Source organism: Dipodomys ordii, unplaced genomic scaffold, assembly GCF_000151885.1.
Source record: "Dipodomys ordii isolate 6190 unplaced genomic scaffold, Dord_2.0 Scaffold52, whole genome shotgun sequence".
Classification (NCBI taxonomy): domain Eukaryota; kingdom Metazoa; phylum Chordata; class Mammalia; order Rodentia; family Heteromyidae; genus Dipodomys; species Dipodomys ordii.
This window is the reverse complement of record NW_012267268.1, coordinates 4,466,747-4,491,172: the sequence shown is the minus strand read 5'-3', so window position 1 is coordinate 4,491,172 and position 24,426 is coordinate 4,466,747. Positions and strand designations below refer to the sequence as shown.

General features: G+C 45.9%; 1 protein-coding gene across 1 annotated transcript in view; it reads right to left on the bottom strand.

The window, feature by feature from the left end:
* Positions 1–24,426, bottom strand: part of Marco (macrophage receptor with collagenous structure) — a 39,967-nt gene that overhangs the window by 7,384 nt on the left and 8,157 nt on the right. Inside the window, exons 2-11 of the mRNA XM_013020725.1 lie at positions 17,354–17,455; positions 16,391–16,612; positions 15,137–15,172; positions 10,973–11,017; positions 8,928–8,972; positions 8,581–8,688; positions 4,349–4,447; positions 4,210–4,245; positions 3,197–3,295; positions 3,050–3,112 (exon numbers count right to left, since the gene is read on the bottom strand). Coding sequence (XP_012876179.1) covers positions 3,050–3,112; positions 3,197–3,295; positions 4,210–4,245; positions 4,349–4,447; positions 8,581–8,688; positions 8,928–8,972; positions 10,973–11,017; positions 15,137–15,172; positions 16,391–16,612; positions 17,354–17,455 — 855 coding nt within the window. The remainder of the gene's footprint in view (positions 1–3,049; positions 3,113–3,196; positions 3,296–4,209; positions 4,246–4,348; positions 4,448–8,580; positions 8,689–8,927; positions 8,973–10,972; positions 11,018–15,136; positions 15,173–16,390; positions 16,613–17,353; positions 17,456–24,426) is intronic.

Sequence of the window (24,426 nt, the reverse complement as noted above, 5' to 3'; positions counted from 1 at the left end):
CATCTTGTATATACACTTTTCTAATTTGGGGAGGGGAAGAGAAAAAACAAAATGCTTAAGTAGGGATACAGGTTGATGGTGTCATTCTTTCTGATGGATGCATAGTAACAACAACCACCCGATTAATAAGTGGACTAAAGTCTTAAAGACTTCTCTGAAGAGGAAATAAGAACGGCCAATAGACACATGAAGAAATGCTCAACTTCTCTGGCCATAAAAGAAATGCAAATCAAAACAACATTGAGATTCCACCTTACCCCAGTTAGAATGGCTATAATCAAGAAATTTAGCTGGGCGCTAGTGGCTCATGCCTGTAATCCTAGTCACCCAGGATGCTAAGATCTGAGGATCATGGTTCAAAGCCAGCCTGGACAGGAAAGTCCATGAGACTCACATCTCTAATAAACCACCAGAAAACCAGAAGTGGCACTGTGGCTCAAATGGTAGAGCACTAGTCTTGAGCGAATAGTGCAGGGACAGTGTCCAAGCCCAGAGTTCAAGCCCCATGACCGAACAATAAAAAAAGAAAGAAATCTAATAACAACAGATGCTGGAGGGGATGTGTCCAAAAGGGAACTCTACTGCATTTTTGGTGGGAGTGTAAATTTGTTTAACCACTCTGGAAAGCAGTATGTAGGTTCCTCAAAAGACTACATATAGAGAACTCCTAGGACCTAGGAATCCCACTTTTGGGCATTTACCAAAATGATCACAAACAAGCCCATATTAAAGCTACCAGCACAAGTCTGTTTATCATAGCATTATTCACCATAGCTAAGATATGGAACCAACCCAGATGCCCCTCAGTAGATGAATGGATCAAGAAAATGTGGTATATTATTATATATTATATATATTTATATTACATATTTATACTTATATATATTTAGATATATAAATATATAGTCTATTATTCTATACAACAAAATATTGTTATTTTATACAACAAAATATTGAAATGCATGATTTTAGACTTTGGTTTTGGGATGAGCTCCCAAATCCAGTTTTCACGAGAGCCAGTGGGCCAAGGGTTTTTCCCATAAGCCTTTGTTTCTTTGGCTACGAAGTAGAGAGAATGAACTCACATGCGGAGGAAGGAATGAAGACCATGGGAGCCAAGTCCTGAGCACAGTGCTTGGGCTAGAGGCAGTGGTAATGATAAAAGAATCTCTCATCCTTTATAATTAATGCGCAATAATGAAATCTAACTGTCATTAGGTCAAGTCAACACAAAGTAATTTCTCTGTTTTCCTCCTAATCATCTAGAGTGTCTCTTGAGAGATTAATTCTTTTATTTACAAAATGGGAAATGTATCCATTTGGAAACCGGGCTGGCTATATCCAAACTGGGCAATCACCATGGTAACTTTAGTTTGGGGAATACCAATGTGTGACATGAATGGGTGGATGCAATCTTCTGTGATGGGGAGATCTGGCTCTCCCCCATCTCCCAAACCATCCAGAAACCTTCAAATGTCGTCTTTCCTAAATTTAAGTAGGTAATTTGTCAAGGGAAGGGATGACATTATCCAAAAAGAAATGCACTCATTACCTGACATGTAACTATAATCCCTTTATAATAACAATAACCATAAGTATATAGGAGTGACTCCTAAAATTGGACTAGCTGATATCTATCACTTGTTAACAGGGAGCTCCATACAAGTTCTCAATAGATATACACAGACTTGGAGATCTGCACACTATGGTGGAAAAATTGGTGTGGAGTCTGAGGAAGTTGCTAAGAACCATTAAAGGGCTGAGAACTTTATAGTTCCTCCTGTGTCAGAGGAAAGCTATCACTCTTTCTGTTTCAAACTTTTCTGAACTGGGACAGAGGGAGAAGGTTTTGCCTGCCATAGTCCCTTGATCTAGGTAGCCAGAAAGGAAGACTGCCCTGGCAGTGTGGAGTGGGTAAGATCCAAGCTTTGAGTCAGCTCAGCCTAGATTCCAACCTTAGATGCATGTCATGTGGGCACTTTGACTTTTGACAGCTTCTTAGAAAGCATCACTAGCCACTGGGTTGTCATGAAAACTAGCGGCTCCAGGAAGCCACGACTCCAGGCAAACCTAGGAAGGCCCAGAGATCAAGGCTTTGCCAGGAAGCAGTGATGAATGAATGAATGAATGAACAAATGAATGAGTCCATCAACTATTTAATCAACTTGAACTGTGAAAGGTCAGCCCTGGTATGTGTTTGTAGCCCAGCCCAAGAGTAAAGATACCCAGCCTATCTGTCATAGCATGACCGTGTACTCTGGCAAAAGAAGGGGTACATGCAGATCCAAAGATGTCCTCAGAAGACACAGCTCTAACACCAGCCTGCCCTCCCACAGTACGCCACCTGCAGGTGGCTTTTCAAATGTAAGGAAGCCATTCTCTGGAGAGTTCTTACTCAAGTGCCTACAGTGTGTCTCCTGCACCAGCCCATAGAGGGAGGGGCATCATGGGGGCTCAGTGTGCAACACAGAAGCCTGGAATTTCTAGATAAAGTGAACAAAATGTATGAGGACAGACTTAGAGACAAAATGAGCATGGTAACTTTATCAGTAGAGCACTTGGTGCTATGGCATATAACCTAGATTAAATGCATGATTGTTCTTCATAACCTGGACTCCACTGACACAACAGTATGTAGCTTAGACTAAGTTAATGTACACCAACCTCCAAGAGCTCCCTCAGTGTGCCCATGCTTCTGACCTGCCCAGCCCTCCAAGAGATTCTGCCTAGAAGAGTTTATGCTGGCAACACTGAAATCAACAGAGTGGTAAGGAAACGGTACATAGATGGGAGGCAGGGCCTGCTCTCCTCCTTGATACTGGAGATTGGGCCAAGATAGTCAAGGCTCTCCAGGAACTCTAAGTGGAGAAAGAACAGCCCAAGGGCTCTGAGTTCAAGGAATTATGGGAGAAGAAACTATGCTCTTTAATTAGGGAGCTCCACAGAAAATCTTCTGCTTTCTTCTATGGGCTTTTGGAAGATATACCTCCTTCCTGTACATCCAGATCTCAATCAAACTGCCCTCCCCCACCTACCCATGCCCTGTTACCTGTGTCTCCTTTGCTTCCTTTCAAGCCTGTAGCTCCTGGACTCCCGGGGAGTCCAGGTGGTCCTACAACAGACACCACAGAAGCATAAGCGCTAGATTGGACAGCTGTTGGAACACCCCACCCCCCAAAAGGATGCAGGACCTCACCTCTTGGTCCAATAAAGCCAGTGCTGCCAGGCTCACCCTTGGCACCCAAGGGTCCCATTGCACCAGGGGTACCTGGAACACCTGGTACTCCAGGTAATCCTGAAAGTTAAATGGAGATGTCAGGGCTGGAGGTGGGCAGCAGGGCTTCCCAGTCCCATTCCATACTCTTGTTCTTAGCAGGGAGTACTGTGTCTCCTAGCACCCTCTGGGCACCTCTGTACCTTTCACACAAACTGGCTCCATTCGTGGGGTCAGTGAAATGTGGTACTGTGTATAGATTAGGGACTGTTGAATGTCCATCTTCATACCCTGTTCCCAGTTTGCAAAGTGGGGAGGAGGTCTAAGGGGAGGTCTACCAAGGTCCACCCTTGGCTGGCCACCCTGTGTCTTCTAGGAGGGGCTGCTCTAGTACCAATAGTTCATGCCTGCAATCCTAGCTACTCAGAAGGCTAAAATCTGAAGTTGAGAACTGAGATTTGTTTTTGTTTTGGGGGGGAGGAGTCCGGTCGTGGGGCCTGAACTCTGCGCCTGTGTGCTGTCTCTCAGCTCTTCAGCTCAAGGCTGGCACTCTACCACATGAGCCACAGCACCACTTCCGGCTTTTTTTCTTTTTGCTTATGTGGTGCTGAGGAATCGAACCCAGGGTCTCAGGCATGCAAGGCAAGCGCTCTACCACTGAGCCACCTTCCCAGCCCGAGAATTGAGATTTGAAGCCAGCCCAGGGAGAAACACCCACAAGACTCTTTTCTCCAATTAATCAGCAAAACAAAAACAACAACAAACAAAACAAAGCAAAACTGCACGTGGAGGTGTGGCTGAAGTAGTAAAGCTCCAGCCTTGAGTGAAAAACCTAAGGGAGAGCTGGAGGCCCTGAGTTCGAGCCCCAGCACTTGTGCATGTGCGCATGTGCATGTGTGTGTGCATACACACACAATGGTGAAGTCAGGTGTCCCAATTACTCTTGCCAAGGACAGTAGCCACTGGAATGATGCCTAGACTCCCTCTGTTCTTACCCCGATCACCTTTGGCTCCAGGAAATCCAGTCAAACCTACAATGAAGAAGGACTGTTAGCAATGTTTTCTTTGGGCTCAGCCTGCCTGAGAAAAGGGGCATGTCCACAGGTGAGTGGTTCCAATGGCATGGTCTCTTACCTGCTGGGCCAGGCATCCCCGAGTCACCTTTACTCCCCTGGACTCCAGGGGGACCCATCACCCCTGCATCTCCCTTCATGCCTCTGTCCCCTTTGCTTCCTGAAAAATTATAAACAAAACAAAACAAAACAAAACGGGGAGTCAGAGTCAGGCATGGGAGCGGGACCACCCAGCTGGGGGACCCACTCCATTAGACATTTTGCTTTGTACCCACTCAATTAGACATTTTGCTTTGTACCCAAATTCTAACTAAGACTCCTTGAGCTCCTATTTGGTGCCCGGAGGTGTCAAATCCAAGCCCTGCCTTCCTGAAGACAAGAAATAAACTCAGAACAAACTAGCCAGGCAACAAGGCATGAATGACGGTCAGTAGAAGGTCTTGTAGCCAGGCTCCCAGGACCCCAGTCAATGTCCTGGTGCTTTCAGGCAAGACTACAGCCCAGCACTTTTTGGCTCATTTTATTGGCAACAGTCTGTGAATTATTTTTCAAAGACTTCCAACGTGAAATCTGAGTATTCTAGAAAGCTAATCCCAAATGCTAAGACTAGCAAAGGGCATTGGTGTGGAGCAAAACACTGCAGCTGTGACATACTTCTGCCAGAGGTTTAGACACAGTCTTCCCTGGCACTCACAATCTCAAATTTTCCATTTGTCATCAGCATTCTGGGCTCATCTAGCCTGTCCTCTTCTGAGTCCTCTGTTGCTCCATCCTTCCCTCCCACTAGTGCCTGGTGCATAGTAATGGAGGAAGCTCCACCAGGAACTGGCTGGCTCTGCTCTGCCCCCCAAGGTGTAGGATGGTTGAGGAATGGGCTTCGAGGCTCTCTCTGCCACCCATGCAGGATAGGCTCAGAAGCACTCCTCACCCTGAGCCTTAGGTATTTAGTGAGTTGTCAGCTGGGGGTAAGGGTTCCTCAGGCCTGGGGACAGCCAGTGTAGTATATAGGGTGAAAGTCTTTACCCCGAAGCTACCCTTTCGATTCTCAAATAGATAAGTTGAGATAGAACTGTGTTAAAGGAATTTATGGCTCTATTCTATTATTCTGACAAAATGGTTCCAGAGAGGGTATCAGCATGATGCCAGCCTTCTTTGCAGTGAATTAAGAACAGGGACACAGGGACCAAAGAAGAAAGAAAGCCAGGTTTTCTGGGCCAGTGTTTTGGGTGAAGTTGGTGTGGGGCTTGGGAGTCAGGCTCCTTAAATGGTTGGATTCTCTTGATGGGAGACCACATAGTAAGAAGGAATATTCTACCTATGTGAAGGCAGAGCTGGAGTGGAGTAGATTTCTGGAATTCTATATACAGGCAGTTGCTGCTGTTAATCTTGAGCTGGAGGAATGAAAATAGCTCGAAGGGCTTGGAAATTCTCATTCCCAAGAAATGTTCAATGTTTGTGATGATGGATAACCTAAATACCTTGAGTTACTCATTACATAATGCGTGTGTCTACTAAAATATCATACTGCACTCCATAAACATGCATGACATCTCTCTACTAAAATTAATCAACTTGAGCTGGGTGTTAGTGATTCACACCTGTAATCCTAGCTACTCAGAAGCCTGGGATCTGAGGATTGCACTTTGAAGCTAGTCTGGGTAGGAAAAAAACATGAGATTCTTATTCCCAATTAACCAGAAAAAAAGACAGACATGGAGGGGTGGCTCAAGTGGTAGAACATCATCCTTGAGCCTAGGTCATAAGTTCAAGCCTCAGTACTACCTAGCTACCTACACACACACACACACACACACACACACACTTTCATAAAGATCTATTTTCACTAATATTCAATGTATCTATGTGAAAACAAAACTAGGAAAACTGAAGGAATGAGTGGTTTGGGAGAGAGAGGGTGGTCATGATGGAAGCTGACACTGATAAACATGCATTGCACTCCTAAACTGACATGTTGAGTTGAAACTCCTTTGCACAACTAACTACAGGCTCCTGCCTATAATTCCAGCTACTCAGGAGGCTGAGACCTCAGGATTGAGGGTTAAAGCTAGCCTGGGCAGAAGTCTATAAGACTCTGATTTCCAGTTAAGCACCAGCAAAAGCTGGAAGCGGAGCATGTGTAGCTCAAGTGGTAGAGTACTAGCCTTAAACCAAAAAGTTCAGGGATAGTGCCCAGGCTTTGAGTTCAAGCCCTAGGACTGGCACACACACACACACACACACATACACACACACACACACACACCATAATAATAAAATGATAACAAGAAAAACAATAATAATAACTGTTAAATTGAAGAAAATCAAATTGAAAAAGAGATCCCATTGCTACTAAGCATAGGAAAGGCCATCATTGGCCGCTGAGGATGTCTACTTGGAGGGCCCAGAGACTCACAGGCTACTGTGGAAAACCTTTTGCTTTTCTGCCAAGAGCCACTTGGGTATGTACAGCATCACTCCAGGACCATCTATAATTAACATCACAGGTAGATGTCCAGCTGGTGACTGTCAAGGATCACATGATTTTCAGGCCATACGCACCCGCAGGCCTGATGCCCCTCTCTCTGTGAGGACTGGGCACTCACCTCCTGGGGTGGTCTGAGGGTGCCTATTGATCAGTACCAGTAGGGTGAAGTTACAGCAGCTGTTCCCCTGCTGCCTGTGCTTCCTTCAGAATGACCTGGCCTGCTCCAGTATGGCGATAGCTCTCACCCTTGGTCAGGGTCAGCAGGACCTTTGCCAAGCAGGGAAGCATCACAAGGAGAGCGAGGACCAGCTCCCAGGCAACCCAGGAATCAAAGCTATTTCTGACGCCAGAACTGTCTGCTCATGGCTGAGAGGTGGCGTGGAGGAAATTAGATTATCACCTGAACCTCACTGTGGTGGCATTTTCCGTGGATAAGGGGGAGATCCAGGTCAACTCCAGCATCATGGGGGAAGGGGGTGACTCACTGCTCAACCCTGTTGCTCCTTAAGGAAGATAGAGTCACAATAGAAGAGGGAAGTTGGAGAGAGGTGGTCTGGGCTGGAGCCCTGCTTTCTGACTCTAGGAAGAGCTGTTTCCTCTCCTCTCCCGGCCCACTGTGCTTCCAGGCCTGAGTCTGGACCAGAGGAAGAGAGGCTGGAGGGCCAAGTATTGGCTCCTCCTGTGATGCTGCTGGGGTCACCTTGAGAAAGTGGGGTCTCCCTTTCTATCTACTGCAAGAGTGGCAGAGAGCCAGCTTTGGTGGATTCAAAGCGGCCTGCCTGATAGGAGGATCCCACTTCAGCCTGGCCAAGGAGGATTCTGGGACCCCTCCATCTGCCCACTGAGAATGGGGCTTGCCTGAGTGCTAAGTCATTCTTGCTTCCTTGCCTCACTTCAATTTGGTCCTCCTTAAACTAGCTCACTAGTCCTTATTCTTGATCCAGGCATGATCTAGAGCAAATCATTTCTCTCTCTCAAGTGTCTTTCAAACATTCAAGGTCTCTGATCCGGAAGGCCAGCATTCCTGGTTACAATGACTCTTTTCAGTATGGTGTTGCACCATCAACACACCATATATTCCATGCAGTTACTCCCCAGTATAGATGAGCAACTTTAGGCTCAGCGAGGTTAAGTCATTTGCCAAGTTCACCTAGCTAGTGAGCCTTATTAGACCCAGATCTGTCTGACCTTAGGTCTGAAGTCTTTTGCCTTGCTATCTTGAAGAATCACTAAATCTATTACCTATAAAAGTTTTCATTTATTTACCATGCGGCAGACAGTTTGAAACATCTCTAGCCCTTACAACTGTCCTGCAAAGTATATATCATTTAATAGCTATTGCTGGAATTGAGTTGAAGAACTTAAAGCTTGGAAAGGTGAAGGAATATGCCAGACTTTCAAGGTCAGAATCATCTGGGCATTCAGAACAGACTTGTGGGCCCAACTTGCACCTCAAGCAAACACTCCAATACTTCTTAGACATGGCACACAGCCCTAGAGCCCGGGTCTCAGACAGCATCTGTGGTGGAGGAGGGCCTTGGCTGCCTGGGTCCCCTACTGGAATGAGACTCCTTGCCCTTTTCTCCTCTTTCTCTCTGAGGTCTGAGCAGAGCCTGAGTCTCCTGCTGGTCATGGGGTGTGCCAGGAGTGGAGCTATTCTCCCTCATACTACAGTTCTACCTCCTCACCAGGAAGGATGGAGACATGCTTGCTTCCCTGGGGTGTCTATAGGTGGAGTCTAGGCCTGGGGCCAGGTGCCAGCCCCTCCAGCCTCCGCATGTATTAGGACAGTTCCCATGAGCACTCACCTGGGAGCCCCATGTCACCTTTGACTCCCTGAGCTCCAGCTTCTCCCTTGGAGCCCACGAGACCCCTGTCGCCTTTGCTGCCCTTCTCGCCTTGGAGTCCCTGGGTGCCTGAAAAGAGAAAGTGGTTGAGGTGAGCTTTTACCATCCCCCCCTGGGAGAGGGGAGGTTGGAGGGGAGGGAGGGGCCCCTCAGGGGATGTATTGGTACATCTCCTCCATGGTGATGATGAGGTAGGCTGAAGATTCAGAAGAGGACAGTGGGAAGAGCGAGGGCCTGGTGGTGGTGGTGGTGGTGGGAAATGGAGAGAACACTCAGACCATGCACCTCAGCAGGGGTGCAAAAGTTACCTGCAGCTCCTTGCTTCCCTGGTGCACCCATGGGTCCTTGGGGGCCTGTGGAGAAGGAAGGAAGTGTCACTGTGGTTTGGGCTTCTCCCTGAGATGAAAGCCCCACACCCATGCATGCACACGTCCAGGCATGTGTTCACACACATCATTGTGTACATACTTGCATGCACGCACAAATGCATGAATGAGCACATATAGCCGTGTTCCTGGTGGTTCCAGGCAGTTTGCACTCCAGCAAACTCCTAGGAACACATCCCAAACATGGCCAAAGAGGAAAGGCCTCAGAGCAAGGCAAGTAGGTTTGAATCCACAGGTCTGCCACCTGCAGATGGGATGACTTTGGAAAGTCTCCTACACCTCGATTCTCTCATCTGTGAGACGGGGCTGTGAGGACAGGTTCTTTGCAGGGATGTAGTAGTGCTCCAGTGACCAGGATGAAAGTGGAATTGAGAAACGCTAGTTCCCTCCAGGGTGGCAGAGAAGTGCCAGGCTAGCATACCAGGCATGGTCTGGAGCTGCTGTTGTCTGGATGGGAGAGGATGAGAGCTCCATGGAGAGCTGGGCACTGAATGTGTGAAGGGAAACCGAGGCATCCAGGTGGGAGAGTGACAAAGGAGACAAGGCATGGGTGAAGGAAGCATTGGGGCTGAGTTTTTCCAGCTTTTCCTGATGAGCTCAGGGGAGCTCAGGGCTCACCCTCCGATGGCTCCACTGCAGTCACTACTGCCTGTCTTGGTCTCCTGAGGAGCAAGAGACACTCTAGGCTGGGTCTCCTTTAATAACTGGACCATCTTTTCAGTTGACCTCCTTGGCTGCAGCCTGGATTGCTCTGGAAGCCCTGGTCCCTTTCTCTCTAGGAGGAAATTGTAGAGCAGCCTTCCCTGCCCTAGTTCCCACAGGCTGAGTGTGAGTGCAGTGCATGTGTGTGTGTGAGAGAGAGAGAGAGAGAGAATGCAAGCATCTACAAGGATTGTGCACACATGCATGAATATATGAGTGTGTATGTGTGAGTATAAAAATGCAAGCATATAGCTCTGCAAGTATGTGTGAAATGAACATGTGATCATGTGTATGGATGTATTTGTGCAAGCGACTGTGTGAGTGTATGAAGCCACATGGTTTTTCAAGTGGGGTGCGTGTGTGTGTGTGTGTGTGTGTGTGTGTAGATAGCTGCGTGTGTGCTTCACCACAACCTTTCTTTCCTTTTCCTGTTGTTTCTTGTTTCTCTTTCCCCAGGAAAGCCCCTGCTAGATGTTCTTTGGATTCCATGTATTAAATTCCTTCCAAAAGTCCATTCCTGGAAGTCAATTTTGCCACTAACTAGTTTCCCCGGTATTTCCCTTCTGCCTCCTCAGCCTGGAAGCTTAGTGTGGTGATTTGTTTGCCTCTTTTCCTTATAAATCCACTGCCTCTGCTCCTGTTAAGGATGTCTTCCTGACTGTCTTTTTCTGAGGCTCAGCTCTGGGGAACTTGGTGTGAGGTGTGAGAACAGAGTGGACTGGGACTACTGCTCTCAGGTTTGGGTTTTCTTGACCAAACCATGGCTGGCCATGCGTATGATGACTGAGCATTCCTAGTCTATGCCTGATAAATGGAACCTAGTACACTGGTAGTAATGAATCACGGGCTTTGAGTCATAATCTGGAAGTCAGGTATAGGCCAGGCATGGCTGCCCAGCTCACAGAGCAGATGTGTGGGATTCTTGAGTCCCTGCTGGACTAGGGAGCCTGACTTTCCATGGCGACTGACAAGTTGCTTGCAGCCTTGGCCTTCCGGGCACAGAGGACAAGACTGGAGCACCCACAGCCCTCCACCCTGGTCTGGCTAGGTGCCTTTGTCAGTACCACCTTCAGACTACAGCCCAGCCCTGGTGCCTGAGCTGTGGGTTTCCCTTTTACTTCACAACTCACCCAGGCTTCATGCCAGCCACCTGCTCTCATTCAGCCCCATCTCATTCAGACTGTGTGTGAGTCCATGTCCACAGCCTGTGGCTGTCAATAAGAAAGCTTGCTTCATGTCCCCAGGCCCTGCCAGCATCTACTCACCTGCCTCTCCCTTGATGCCTGGTGGGCCCTGAGGTCCTGGGAGACCTGTGTTGAGAGGGAGAGGTAATTCAGATCACCGTGTGGAGGGAACAGATAAAAGCCTACATGGCCAGGAGACAGAGACCATATCTGGGGTTCCATCACGTCCCGCATTTCCCTTGGCTCCCTTCTCTGCAGGTTGCCCAGGAAGGCCAAGGATGCCAGGCATACTTGGGGCTCCCCTTGGACCTGGAAGATATAGGGAAGAGGAGCATGATACCCATCTGCCAACCAATAAGGTAAGGTGAGGTGATCACACTACTCACGCAATAATTCACTCAACACACACCCTGAGCACTGAGCACAAGCTAACCTGAGTGGAAAGAACAAAAGAAAAGAAGACAAAACTCCTTCCTATAAGAAGCACCAAGCCAGTTAGGAGCCTGTGGCTCCTACCTGTAATTTTAGTGACTCAAGAGGCTGAGATCTCAGAACTGAAGTTCAAAACCAGCCCTGGCAGAGAAATCAGTGAGACTTTTATCTCCAATTAACCAGCAAAAGCCAGAAGTAGAGGTATGGCTCAAGTCGTAGAGCACCAGCCTTGAGTGAAAAAACCAAAAGATAATATGAGGCTCTGAGTTCAAGTCCCAGGACTGGCGCACACACACTCACACACACACACACACACACACACACACACACACACACACACACACACACACACACACACACACAGAGGCAAGGAAAGAAAATGTATCAGAAAGATGATGTCTTCTGAGGAAGTCTGAATCAGAAACCTGAGTTCCAATACTAACACTGCATGTTAGGGAGGTGATCTTGAGCCTCAGCTTCCACATCAGTAAGCTGGGATATCTGCCAACCAGGCAGGGCTGCCCTTCAAGCCCACCATGGAGACCTTCCATTAGAAACATGTGCCAAGAGCTCTGGATCAATGAGACCTGCAAGGTCCCATCTCCAAGGCCTCTTGTGCAAATGGAACTTTCCCAAGTGTCACATCATTCTGGGTAGGTGTGGGTGCACCATGCTGCAGGTTCCAGATCACTCAGTTACCACGTCTGTGAAATGGGAACAATAGCTCCATGTCAGTCTGCCAAGCACAGAGGGGTTCTCCACCCTCCATACCCTACCCTAGGCCTGTCTAGTCCTATCTAGCTTGGCCTTACATCCATTTCTGCTCCCTTGCTCTCAGGCTTTCGGCACTTCCTCCAGGAGCCTTTCCTGGCCTGGGGATGAGACTCTTCTACACGGTCTCGCAGAGGGCTCTGGCCGTACTGCAGTCACCAGGGTTGTAACCACATCCTGCCCTGCCTTAAACAGGAAGATCAGAGGGCCAGGGACTTGTTGGTTTTCAAGTCTGTATTTCCAGTGCTGAGGGTGGGGAACCTCCTCACAGAGCCTTCATTCAGTACATGGGGTTTTATTATTGTTTGCTTTGGTTTGGTTTGTTTTTGTAGGGTTCAAGGAAGTCCAGGACAGACAAGGGAGGGGAAGAGACAAATATGTTCCACAATTCACCTCTCTGCAGCTTGGCTGGGGTGGTGTCCAGTTCCTGCTCACCCCTGACTGTGTCTGGGTGAAAGTTCTTCCCACAGTTGCCCCTGTCCAAGGCAAACCAGGACTGGAGAGCTCCACAGTCAGCCCTCCTCTCATGCCCTCCTGTGCGTCTCCGGGAAGCATAGTCACAGAGCCTTTGAGGAGCTCTGACGAGGCTGGGCAAGCCATGAGGAATGGGAGAGACATAGCCTTCCCAGATGGGGCAGGGCAGGGTGCGGCTCCAGAAAGGCAAGTGACCCCTGGGGAGGAGCCCAGACTTCCTCAGCCCAAGCTCCCCACCCCTGCACCCCAACCCCTTGCATCTCTTGTGCTCCTGGCTCTAGTTTCTGGGAAAAGAGAACAAGAAGAGAGAAACTGAGACAGGAGAAGTTAGAGACTGAGACAAGGAGGAAGAGATAGAGATTCGATATACAAAGTTGAGCCTGTGCTTCTGCAAACTCTGATTTGAGGCAACCTTGGCTTGTAAATGCTCAGAAAAAGTGCCTGAGTATTGAATATGTACAGTCTCGTTTCTTGTCATTATTTCCTAAACAACACAGTGCAATAATAATTTACATAGCATTTACATTGTCTTAGATATTATAAGTCATCTAGGAGTGACTTAAAATATACCAGAGGATGTATATGATTTTTATGCAAATGGCATGCCATCTTATACAAGGAAGAGCATTTGTGTATTTCTGCATTCATGGAGGTCCTGGAGCCAGTCCCTAAGGACTACAGAAAGACTAGTATTCACAGAGAGATAAATACCATGCGGAGTCCTGCTCAGCACCCCAAAGACCAGGTCTGGGTCTGGATTGGAACACTGAGCCTTGGGCAGGTGATGGGGTAGAAATTTAAGATGAGATTAAACCCATTGAGTTGAGAGGAGACATTGATTTTGGCAACAGAAGCTGCTGGAACAGCCCCTCCTTACAGGAGAGGAGCTAATGCTACTTAATTATTCCAGTAACAACAGGATCACAACAATAGCAACAGTAAATAATCATAACAGCCCTACTGAGTGCTGGCTCTGTGATAGGTCCAGGGTTAAGCCTATTATATTTAGTGGGAACCAACCCTCCCAGCAGGATATACAGCGCAGAGACTTTAAGCAACTTGTTCAAGGTCACCTAGCTTATGAGAGACAGAGCCACGGTTTGTCCCTGGAGGGCCAGTCATCAAGTCCTTGCTCCCATCCTGTACAAAGCGGACTCAGAGTCCTGCCAGGCCACAAGGGCTATCCAGGCCATGAACATATAGAACATCAAGGGACCAAAGGGTTCTGTCCCAAGAGTGTCAGGAATATTTTATTCTTGTGGTGAAGTTTTTTTTTAAAATTTTATTTTATTTTATTTGTGAACATACTGTACAGAGGGGTTACAATTGCATGGGCAGGATAATGCATACATTTCTCACCAAGCATTGCAGCCTCCTCCTTTGTTTACCCTTCCCAGCCTCCCCCCTCCCCCCATCCCAATCCTTCTCCTTCCCCCCTCCCCCCCACCCCCTTCCCCTCCCCACCGACGTTGTAAAGCTCGTTTTGGACATGACAACTTGTACTTCTCATTGTTGCATCAGATCCACCTGTATCTTTAAACAACTGGTTTTTCCCCATCTCCTCCACAAGTTATACTGACATCAAATATAGTGAAAGCAGGGGTTATACTGTGGGGGAGGGACATACAAAGCAACAAAGAGATAATCTTATAAATGCGTTAAAAACACATGCATGAAAGAAAAAACATTAAAATACATATCTAAGGGTTCATTTTCCTGACATCACATTATCTGACCTTTTCCGCTTGACTCGTACATATACTAGATATTTGTGGTGAAGTTTTAACAGGGTTCTGAGGGAAGTGCACATGCATGTGTGTGTGCCTGTGTGTGACCCAGCACACCTGTGGGCTGAGGGAGGAAGATGGCCAACAGGCGGCAGACCTTTGCTAGAGAGCAGTTGTGAGGAGCTTGGGCACATCATTTTTTCTCCATCCTGTGATGTGAGCCTAACAATCACCATTATTTTCTACACAACCAAGTGAGTGACTGAAGTTCAGAGAAGTTAAACTACTGTCCCAAAGTCACATAGCTAGTAAGAATCAAGCCTGAGCTTAGATCTCAGATCAGCCTGACAGTGCAATCTATTTGTCTACAATCTCTTTCTCTCTCACACATACACACACATATATATATATATACCTATGTACATACACACACTTTCTCATCATTACCACCATCTGGGAGAGATGAGCCATGCACCCTGGGAAGAGAGAGCAGCACCCACAATTAGCACTGAAATTGTGGGAGATAAGGAAAAAGGTTCTTTCCTGAGAGCTGGGACATCTAGAACAGTGGGAGAGGAATGGTGCACTTGTAGTGGCCTGGGAAGATGAAGTTTAGATAGGCAGAGGAAGAAGGGAGACATTTCAGGCAGGAAGGAGGGCAGAGGCCTAGCACTTGGAATCAAAGTGTGGTTAGGAGGCCAAAGGGTGATCCAACCCAGGAGATCACTGAAAGGTGATCTGGAGCCTGGCTAAACAGGGTTTCAGAATGGCACAGCCCACAAAGCCCTGGAAGGAGGATTTGGGGAAGGAATAGAATGGATCAGAGAAAAAGTTGACCTACCTGGGGAGCCTCGTTCACCTTTGATCCGGAATAGCTCTGTTGAGGCAAGAAAAGAGAGTTGCAGGCTCAACTGTGGGACCCCTGCACCCTCAGACAGCTCCTGGGCTCTGCATTCAAAATCTGAGCACCCCTTCCAATATAGAGAGAAGAAGCTTTGGCCAGGCTAGGAGGTTTTGGACCACAGGAGCCAAACACTGAGTGTGTTAGGAGACAACCCTTAAGAAACCAGATGTTCACATATGACTAACAGTCTGCTCTCAGGAATGGAAGTTCCCCAGGCCCAAAGTTCAGATGTTCTGTGTACCTAGGGCATTGCCCTCCACCAACTGGAAGAGACTCCAGGAATTACAGAAGGAATAGAATCTGCCTGTTGGTCAAAATAGGTCCTCACTCCTCTAGGACAGGAGAGACATAGGTGGTGCTTGAGCCTGGCTCCATCCATCTGCCCACAGCTGTAGCCAGAGCTTGCATCCCAGCTCAGCCTTCCTCATTGCTCCCTGGAAAGGCTGCAGGCTCTGGGAACATTTGCCATCCAGAACCCTGTGTCTTAGATTTAGTCACAGGTTCACTCTCTCAAGCCCCCAGCTTGCTCAGACACAGGGCTAAAGCTCCCATTCGTGTCATGACCCTACTGCAGTCTGATTGTGCCTATGAGCTGGTTGGGCACACCTCAGCCAAGGGCAAAGCTGAGAGAAGACAGATGGCAATGTAAGGCCCTGCATGGACTGGTGTGGGCGGGGGGAGAATCTCCTCCATTTTCTCTTGCCTGCCACCTCACCACCTGGGCTGACACATTTTCCCCAACAGTCTGGATTATCGTCTCTCCCCCAAAGACCCCACATTGTGTGCTGGCACTGGGCCCTCAGTTGCTCTCCTTGCCCATATTGGACTTGTTCCTAGGAACCACCCAGCTTTGCATCCTATCCACCCTCCTAAATGGACTGGATCAGTCTGGGGTCTTTGTGACTCAGACCTGGCCTTGAGCAGGTTGCTCCAGCCCTAGCTTGTGGAGAACGTCTTAGTTTGGATAGGGCCATGGGTTCCTCAGTTCTTGACTCCACTGTTTCCCAGAATCCTGTTTGTAGCCTCTCCTGGGATCTTCAAAATCAAGCCCACCTCACGTGGCTCTCATCCCTGCCTGATTCCCAAGGCCTAGGTCCTGGAAGTTCAAATGAATCCTAACCAGATGAGTAAACCCCTCTTTCCTCAGGGCATCTCTGAGGAATCCCAAACCCCAGAGAGAGGAGACCAGACCTGGGTTGCGAGAGACGTTGGCCACCCACTGAAGCAGGTGCTCCTGGTTGGTGCGAAGCCAGGTGATCTGGGCTGGCATGGTGGGCAGACCCGATGGCCCTGTTGCCAGACGTGTTCTGGGGTACCCCGACTGCATTGAGAAGGATGGGTGTTGCTCCGTCATCCATGTTCCATTGGGGAAGTCCATCTCTAAGATCCGGATCCTCTCCTGCAGGTTCAGACCTGGACCCCACCCCACAATGCCCCTTTAGGGACCTCATTAAGGTTTGAGGTAGATCCCTAACATGCTAGTGTCACACATGCATGACTTCTGTAGGCCCTGAATTCATAAATACGAGCTCTGTGTGCAAGCTTTTCCTACACCACCTCCACACTCAGGCACAACACGACGCAGCCATAAAAGATTCCTGCCAGGCCTTCAGGTGTGCCCAACGCATCTGCCATCAATATCCTCTTCAAATAGACCTTCGTATTCGCTAGGAGTGAACAGGACAACAGTCTCATCGGAAGATATATTTAGATGTGACTTTGTTTTCCTGTTGTTCACGACAACAAGGCAAACAGTGTTCTTGGGTGACATCAGTGTCTGCTGATGGAATACCTCGGTAACTGACATATGAACTGGGAACTGTTTTTCGTAAAATCACATTCAGATGGTCACTTCAATCAATAAAGTCCTTAACCATCCAAAGGCTGAGAATTCTTTGCATCAGGTGTGAGTGGCAAACCTCACGTGAAATCATTGCATCTTTCACTCCTTTACATACATACATGCCCCTCCACACACATGCACGCACGCACGCACACACATCCTTTTTTTCCCTCCATTACTATGATGGAACTCAGCACTCTTCCAGAAGCAGGGCAGCAGTGTTCTCAAGACCTTCTGCTCAACTTGAGTGCTACATCTGAGGGGCCAGTTTGACTCCCCAGGAAAACCACATAGGTCCCAGATTCCTTTACCTAGGATCAGCAACAGCACAGCACCCACCGACAGCACAATCAGGTAGATGATCACCAGAACCATGAAGAACTTCCCTCCATTTCTCTTCTCGGGCAGTGAATCTGAAACACAAGCCAGGCAGGTGGTGGCTGATAAACATGTCTTAGAGAAGAGCCATGGCCTGGGTCAGGCCATGTCTATACCATCAAAGTCTCCCTGAGAGATTATATGGAAAAGACATCAATGTGAGTCTTCCCCATCCTCATTTCTGCCACAAGACAAAAAAAATACCATCAGCAAATAGACATCTGTGTAATTTGTCACCAACTGAACCCTGTTCACTGTTGAATGAACACCTGATTTATATAAGGGTCTCAATTGACATTTATGGACTGCATTAATGAATTCATGTGTTTAAGTTTCAAAGCTCTAAGGAGAGAGGTATTATCATTTACCCTTTTTTAAACCATGAACAAGGCTTGGAGAACAGACTATCTTATTAGGTTCTACCAGGTAAATCTGGAATTCATGTCTAGACTTTATTAATTTTTGGTGACAGTATTAGGGCTTGTACTCAGGGCCTGGGCATGTCTCTTGGCTTTGTTTGCTCAAGGCCAGCACTCTACTACTTGAGTCACACCTCCACATTTGGCTTTTTGGTCATTAATTGGAAATAAGAGTCTCACTGTCTGGGTTGGCTTTGAATGATGATCCTGAAATCTCAGTTTCCTAAGTAGCTAGGATTATAGGCATGGGCCACTGACACTGGCTTGTTTTGTTTTGACATACCACTTGATGCAGTATAGAGGGTGTGACAAAGCTTAACAGCCTTGTGGCTGCAACCTGCTGACATGAGTGGTGTTGGCCTTCTGGGGTGTGCTCTTTCGCATGTTCTGCTTACATGATCCCACAGAACCGTGGTATCCCCAGGGATTGGTTTCAGGACCTTGGGAGGCTATCAAAATTCAGAGATGAGCAACACTCATAAAAATGATACGGCAAATGCATTAAACCTAGGCACATCTTCTTGTTGACTTTGTCATCCTTAGACAGTTTGCAGTACCTGCAACCATGGAAACTATTATTATATTATGTTGCTGAGCGAATGACAAGGAAAATGTATGTACATGCTCAGGACAATCTTCTAGTGTTTCCAATCCTTCATTGAGTCCATGGATACTAGCTTTCAAATAGATTTATTTATTTTCCTTTTAGCTTTATGCACATGGTATCAAAATACCTGTAATACTGCACATTGTTCTTGGTAATGAAGAATTTTCATGGATATTCCCTCTAGTTTTCCTTGTAGAGAGAAATTGAACTATTCTTTTAAATAGCTGCCTAGTATTCCTTAGAGACAAAAATATTTTCCTTTTGATGAGCTGTTCCCAGTTTGGAGCATTACAGAAGAAGCTGTCATAAATCTTTTCTGGGGCTCTGAACTCCACCCTTCTGTCGGGTGCTGCCATTTTAGGGTTGTCAAGGGAAGGGGACCAGTCTACAGAGAGTCTTGAGGCTCTCACGGCTCATATTGACTGGGCACCTGCTTCATACCAGGCATTTATCAGTGTCATCTCAAACCCCACTGCTACCTTGTAAGGTTGGGGAAGGCATTCCCTTCTGCAGAGTGCTAGAGACTTGGGGAAAACAAAGTGACACTATGAGCAGGTAACCCAAGATCTGTAACCCCAAGATCTGCCTCACCAACCTGAACTGATCATTGCTTCTGGGGAAATTCCAGTTGAAATGAGCCCAAGGGCAGCTCTGAAGGGAAAGGGAGAATACATGTGGATAGACACTCTGTGTGTGTGTGTGTGTGTGTGTGTGTGTCCCTGCTTTTCCTTGGTTCTAGTGACTATTGGATAAATACGTAGGAATTGGGCCTTTTCTCAATCTCTTTGATAACCTGTAACCCCACTGCCTCCTTCCTAAAGAGCAGAGGTCTCTGCTCTTAGTGGTATAGGGTTAGCTCCAGCGTCACCCTGAGGAATGGTTTCAGATTGGTTGCTTTCTTAGTTAGTGGCAGTTTGTTACAGTTAATCTCACATGGAGAGTCCTCTGCCACTAAACCCGCAGAATACAGACCCACACAGCAGCCAGAGTAAGCTTCCTAATGTAATCCAGACACGTCTCCCCCATCTTTTGTCCTTCAGTGGATGCTCACTGTCTTCAGGCAAATAGCTCAGATTGGACACACAAAGCCACACTGGCCAGCTCTCCTGTGGGCACCCCTCTCCTGGACCTTAACTACCTCCATCATATCTGACACCACATTGTAACACTCCACTGACCTGAGGCAAGGTATATACTTCCCACTTTTTCCACAACACCTGTACCTTCCCATTCTTTGAGGGCAAGGCAGGAATTTTTCTGGACCTAGATACCATTTCTGGCTCCCCTGTGTTGGGAGGAATCCCTTCTGCTTCCCCATACCACTCTACTTCTCTGACCGCTGTACACTTTGGCTGTGCATATCTTGGTCTCCTACAATGGCCTGGAAGCTTCTCAGGCTGTATTTCAGCACCAGCCTGGTGGCTGCTCACAGGTGAGGACTGACTGGACAGATGAGTGAATGAATGATCATTCACCCTAGCAGAGGGCTAGAGGCTAACCACTGTGCAGGGTTCAATGCAGCATCTTTTGAAATGTTGCAAGGACATTAGAGGTACAGTTCAGAGTCTTGAGAGCCATGCAATCATTATGGTGAGGACAAGTGACTCACAGGGAAGCGTCATATGCACACAATACAGTCTCATGGCTAACACTTAACCTGATGAAACATAACACATCATGGGAATGGAAAGATGAACTGTGCTTCAGAGACACAAGGATTGTAGAGGTTGGTGAGGGGTTGGTGAGAATAATCATGGAGTATACAGATATCCTAACACCAGATGCCAGGAACATGGCCAGAGACATCTTAGTGAAGATAAAGTAAGGCAAAAGATTCTGGGGATGTCTACCCGAACCTGGGATGCTTTTATAATTCAGAGTTTTCACCTAGCCTACAGACAGCTATGACAGGAACTGGGAGATGGGATTGGAGGGAATATCTTACTTACTCTGTACAGAGTGGAGGATCTGGGCCTAGAAGTGTGATGAAACTGATAGAGCACCTACCTAGCAAGTGCAATGCTTTGATTTCAAAATCTAGTACCATCTGGGCTGGGAAGGTGGCTCAGTGGTACAGTGCTTGCTTCACACGCATGAGGCCCTGGGTTCGATTCCTCAGCACCACATAAGCAAAAAAAGTCAGAAGTGGCACTGTGGCTCAAGTGGTAGAGTGCTAGCCTTGAGCTGAAGAGCTGAGGGACAGCACCCAGGCCCAGAGTTCAGTCCCCACAACCAACAAAAAAAATAATAATCTAGTACTATCAAAACAAACAAAAATGGAGGGCCTGATGAAGTCTTTCCCCTCTCCACTACCATGCTACCTCTATGAGGGTAAAGGATACAATAAAGGAAATGCCAATTCTAAGTAGGGTCCTGAGGAAAAGATGAGAGAAGAGGGGACTGGGAATGTGGCTTAGTGGTAGAGTGCTTGCCTTGCATGCATGAAGCCCTGGGTTCAATTCCTCAGTACCACATAAACAGAAAAAAACAGAAGTGGTGCTGTGGCTCAGGTAGTAGAGTGCTAACCTTGAGCAAAAGAAGCTCAGGGACAGTGCCCAGGCTCTGAGTTCAAGCGCCAGGACTGACCAAAAAAAAAGAAAGAAAAAAAAAAGATGAGTGAAGGAGCAGAGCTTCCCATAGACCAGAAGGGGCTTCTCTGGACTAAACCAGGCAGGCTACACAGAGATTGTAGAGATTGGCAGCTCTGTAATCTGACTCACAATGAAGATGGGCTCTCGAGGAAAACAAAAGTGATCTTTCACTTCCATAAAATATATGCAATGGAATGCTATGCTTCCATCAGAAAGAACGATGTCACCCCATTTGTAAAGAAATGGGAAGACTTGGAAAATGAAGTGAAGTAAACCAGACCCAAATAAACATAGGCTCCATGGTGTCCCTCATTTGTAATAATTAGTATATATCTAGGATGGCCCTAGAGGGTCATAATAGCCCAATAGCTATTTTTATACAATCATATAAGATGATGCTAATTGAAATGATCTCCAAGATATGGAGAGAAGAGGATTCCATGTTGTTGTTAAATTTTATTGTCAAGGTGATGTACAGAGGAGTTACAGTTACATAAGTAAGGTAGTGATTGCATTTCTTGTCTAACTTGTTACCCTTTCCCTCATTTTTCTCCCTCTTTCCCTCTCCCCCCAAAACTCCCCCCACAAGTCGTACAGATCATTTCCAACACATTGTCTTGTGTTGTTTTTAATGTACTGTGTGAAGTTAAAAAATAAATAAATAAGATCACAATTAAGAAAGAGGGCTGCACCCCAACTTTAGTCTTTCCAGGCATGCCACCTCCCAGTGGCAGAAGAGTCTTGGTAGGAGCCACATACTGTGGACATGGAACCACCCACACCCAGCCCTGGGAACTTGGTGACAGACTCAGAGAAGTGGTGACCCCCTTGAAGGCTTGATAGGTCCCACCTTCCACCTTCTATCCTGGTCAGCACCAGCAGGGGGTGAGCTATAGCTCCAGTGATACTGTGAGTAAAGCAAATCAGAGTAATATCAATAGTGTTCCAGGGACTAGGTGACCTACAAAAGCAAATCAGAACCTACATAACAAACCTAAACTAGTAAATCTAAATGGAATTCAAAGTCTCCTAACATACTATGCAAAATATCTACCATACAATCGTATGCTAGAGAACTGAGAAAATCACAACCAACAATGGGGAAAATCACACCAGGAATCAGGAATTCTTGTCTAACAAGAATTTTAAAGCAACCATAATGCCAATGCTTTAATGAACAATTATAAATACTCTTGATACAAAAAAGATTCACCAAAGGAATAGAAGATAGAAGATAGAAGAAAAATTACTGAATTGAAACTGTAGAATTAGAATAAAAGCCTCAAAATGTTTAAAGTTCACCGAACAAGTGGAATAGTGTAACAAGTGTGTCAGAGGAAACAACCAATGATCTCAATAAGAGAAAAACAGAAAATACTTGATCTAAAAAATCAGAAAATTAACCAAAAAATCATGAACAGAGGTTGGTTGAGTGCTCTCTGACGTAATAACAAAATACCCATCATTCATATCATCAAGGAGACTTTATAGGACCAAGAAAATGTTCAAATAAGTAATGGTTAAGCCTTCTGAGTGTTGTGAAATGCATAGATTAAAGAATAAACTACAAACATGATAAACCTAAGTCATGTCATAGTTAAATGCATGAAAAATCTAGACATGAAGAAAAATTAAAACCTTAAAAAAGAAAAGGCCTTGAAAGCAACCAGAGAGAATGCCACATTTCCTACAAAGGAACACTGATTTGAATGACAGCAGACATCATCTAAAACTGTGACCACATATAAGGACACAAAGTTTACTTGTGTGCTAAAAAGAAACTATCACCAATTAAAATATCCTTCAGGAATGGTAGGAAATAGACGTTCTCAGATGAAAGAAAATGAAGAAAATCTCTTGTTAGTGATGTAACTTTAAAGAATGATTAGAGTTTTCCAAATAGGAAATGGTCATAGAAGAAGGCCTGGAATTTCAATAACTAAAGAGTAAAATTTGGATCTATATTAGACTACTGTTCTCTACATGAGTTTCTAAAACCATACCTGATTGTTTAAAAAAAGCATAATGTCATTTGGGTGCTGTGGCTTACATCTGTAATTCTAGCTTCTTGGGAAGTAGAGATCAGAAGACTTACTGATCAAGACCAGCTTGGGCAAAAAGTCTGAAAGACACCAGCTCAACTAATTAAAGCTAGGGGTGGTGGCATGTGCCTGATATCCTGGATGTGTAGAAAGTATAAATAGGAGGATTGTGGTACAGTCTAGCCTGGGAATAAATACAAAATTTTATTTTTAATAATGAAAGTATAAGGGTTGAAGCCAGCTCAAACAAACAAATCCTCAAGACTCTACAAATAACCAGTAAAAAGTCAGAAGTGGGGGGCATGGCAAAAAATAAAGTAAGATTTAAAAAAGAAAGAAGGAAAGAAAGGAAGGAAGGAAGGAAGGAAGGAAGAAAGAAAGAAAGAAAGAAAGAAGGAAAGGAAGGAAGGAAGAAAAGAAGGAAGGAAGGAAGAAAAGAAGGAAGGAAGAAAGAATAAAGAAAAAGAAAGGTTATGGTGAAGTTGTGGCTTAAGTGTTGGAGTGCCTGCCTGACAAGCATAGGTCCTTAGTGCTTCCAACAAAATTATTATGTCATGTGATATTACTTACAATGTGTGTAGAGGAAATACTTAGGTGATTACATTTCATAAGAGGTAATGGCTAAAGGATCCAAATGGAAATAGGGTTTTTGCACTGGATATGAATGGTAAAACGTTAGTATCAATAGACTGTGATTCTTTTTATAGGTAGAAATGCCAAAGAACCTATTCAAATTCAAACCAATGGACTAAAAATACTATGAATAAATCTGAATTGAATTTATAGAGGTATTTCAACAACTCATTGGAAGGAAGAAAAGAAAAACATATGAATGAGAAAGGGGGACAAAACAGAAAAATCACACAATAAAATTACAGATTTAAGCCTTAACATGTCAATAATTACCTTACATCTATATGATTTAAATATACTTATCAAAAGGTAGATGTTGGAAAACTAATTTTAAAACTTGACCCAACTATTTGCTACTTCTAAGATACTATATACAAGAATCTTAAAATATAGGAAGTAAAAACTGATATAACTGAAAGGAGAAATAGACAAATCTATATTTCTATCTGTGGACTTGAATACCCTGCTTTCAATTAGAAAATCAGCAGGCAACAGGATCTAATGATCACATCAAGAACACTCCATGTAATAGCAGCCGAATACAGATTCTTTTCAAGACCATACAGATGAATATGGATGACTATTGATGAATATCAAGATAGGCCATGTCTTCATTTAAATATGTTTTAAAAGAGGTTATATAAGAGAATTTTCTTTGGGGCTGGGGAGGTGGCTCAGTGGTAGAGCGCTTGCCTTGCATGGATGAGACCCTGG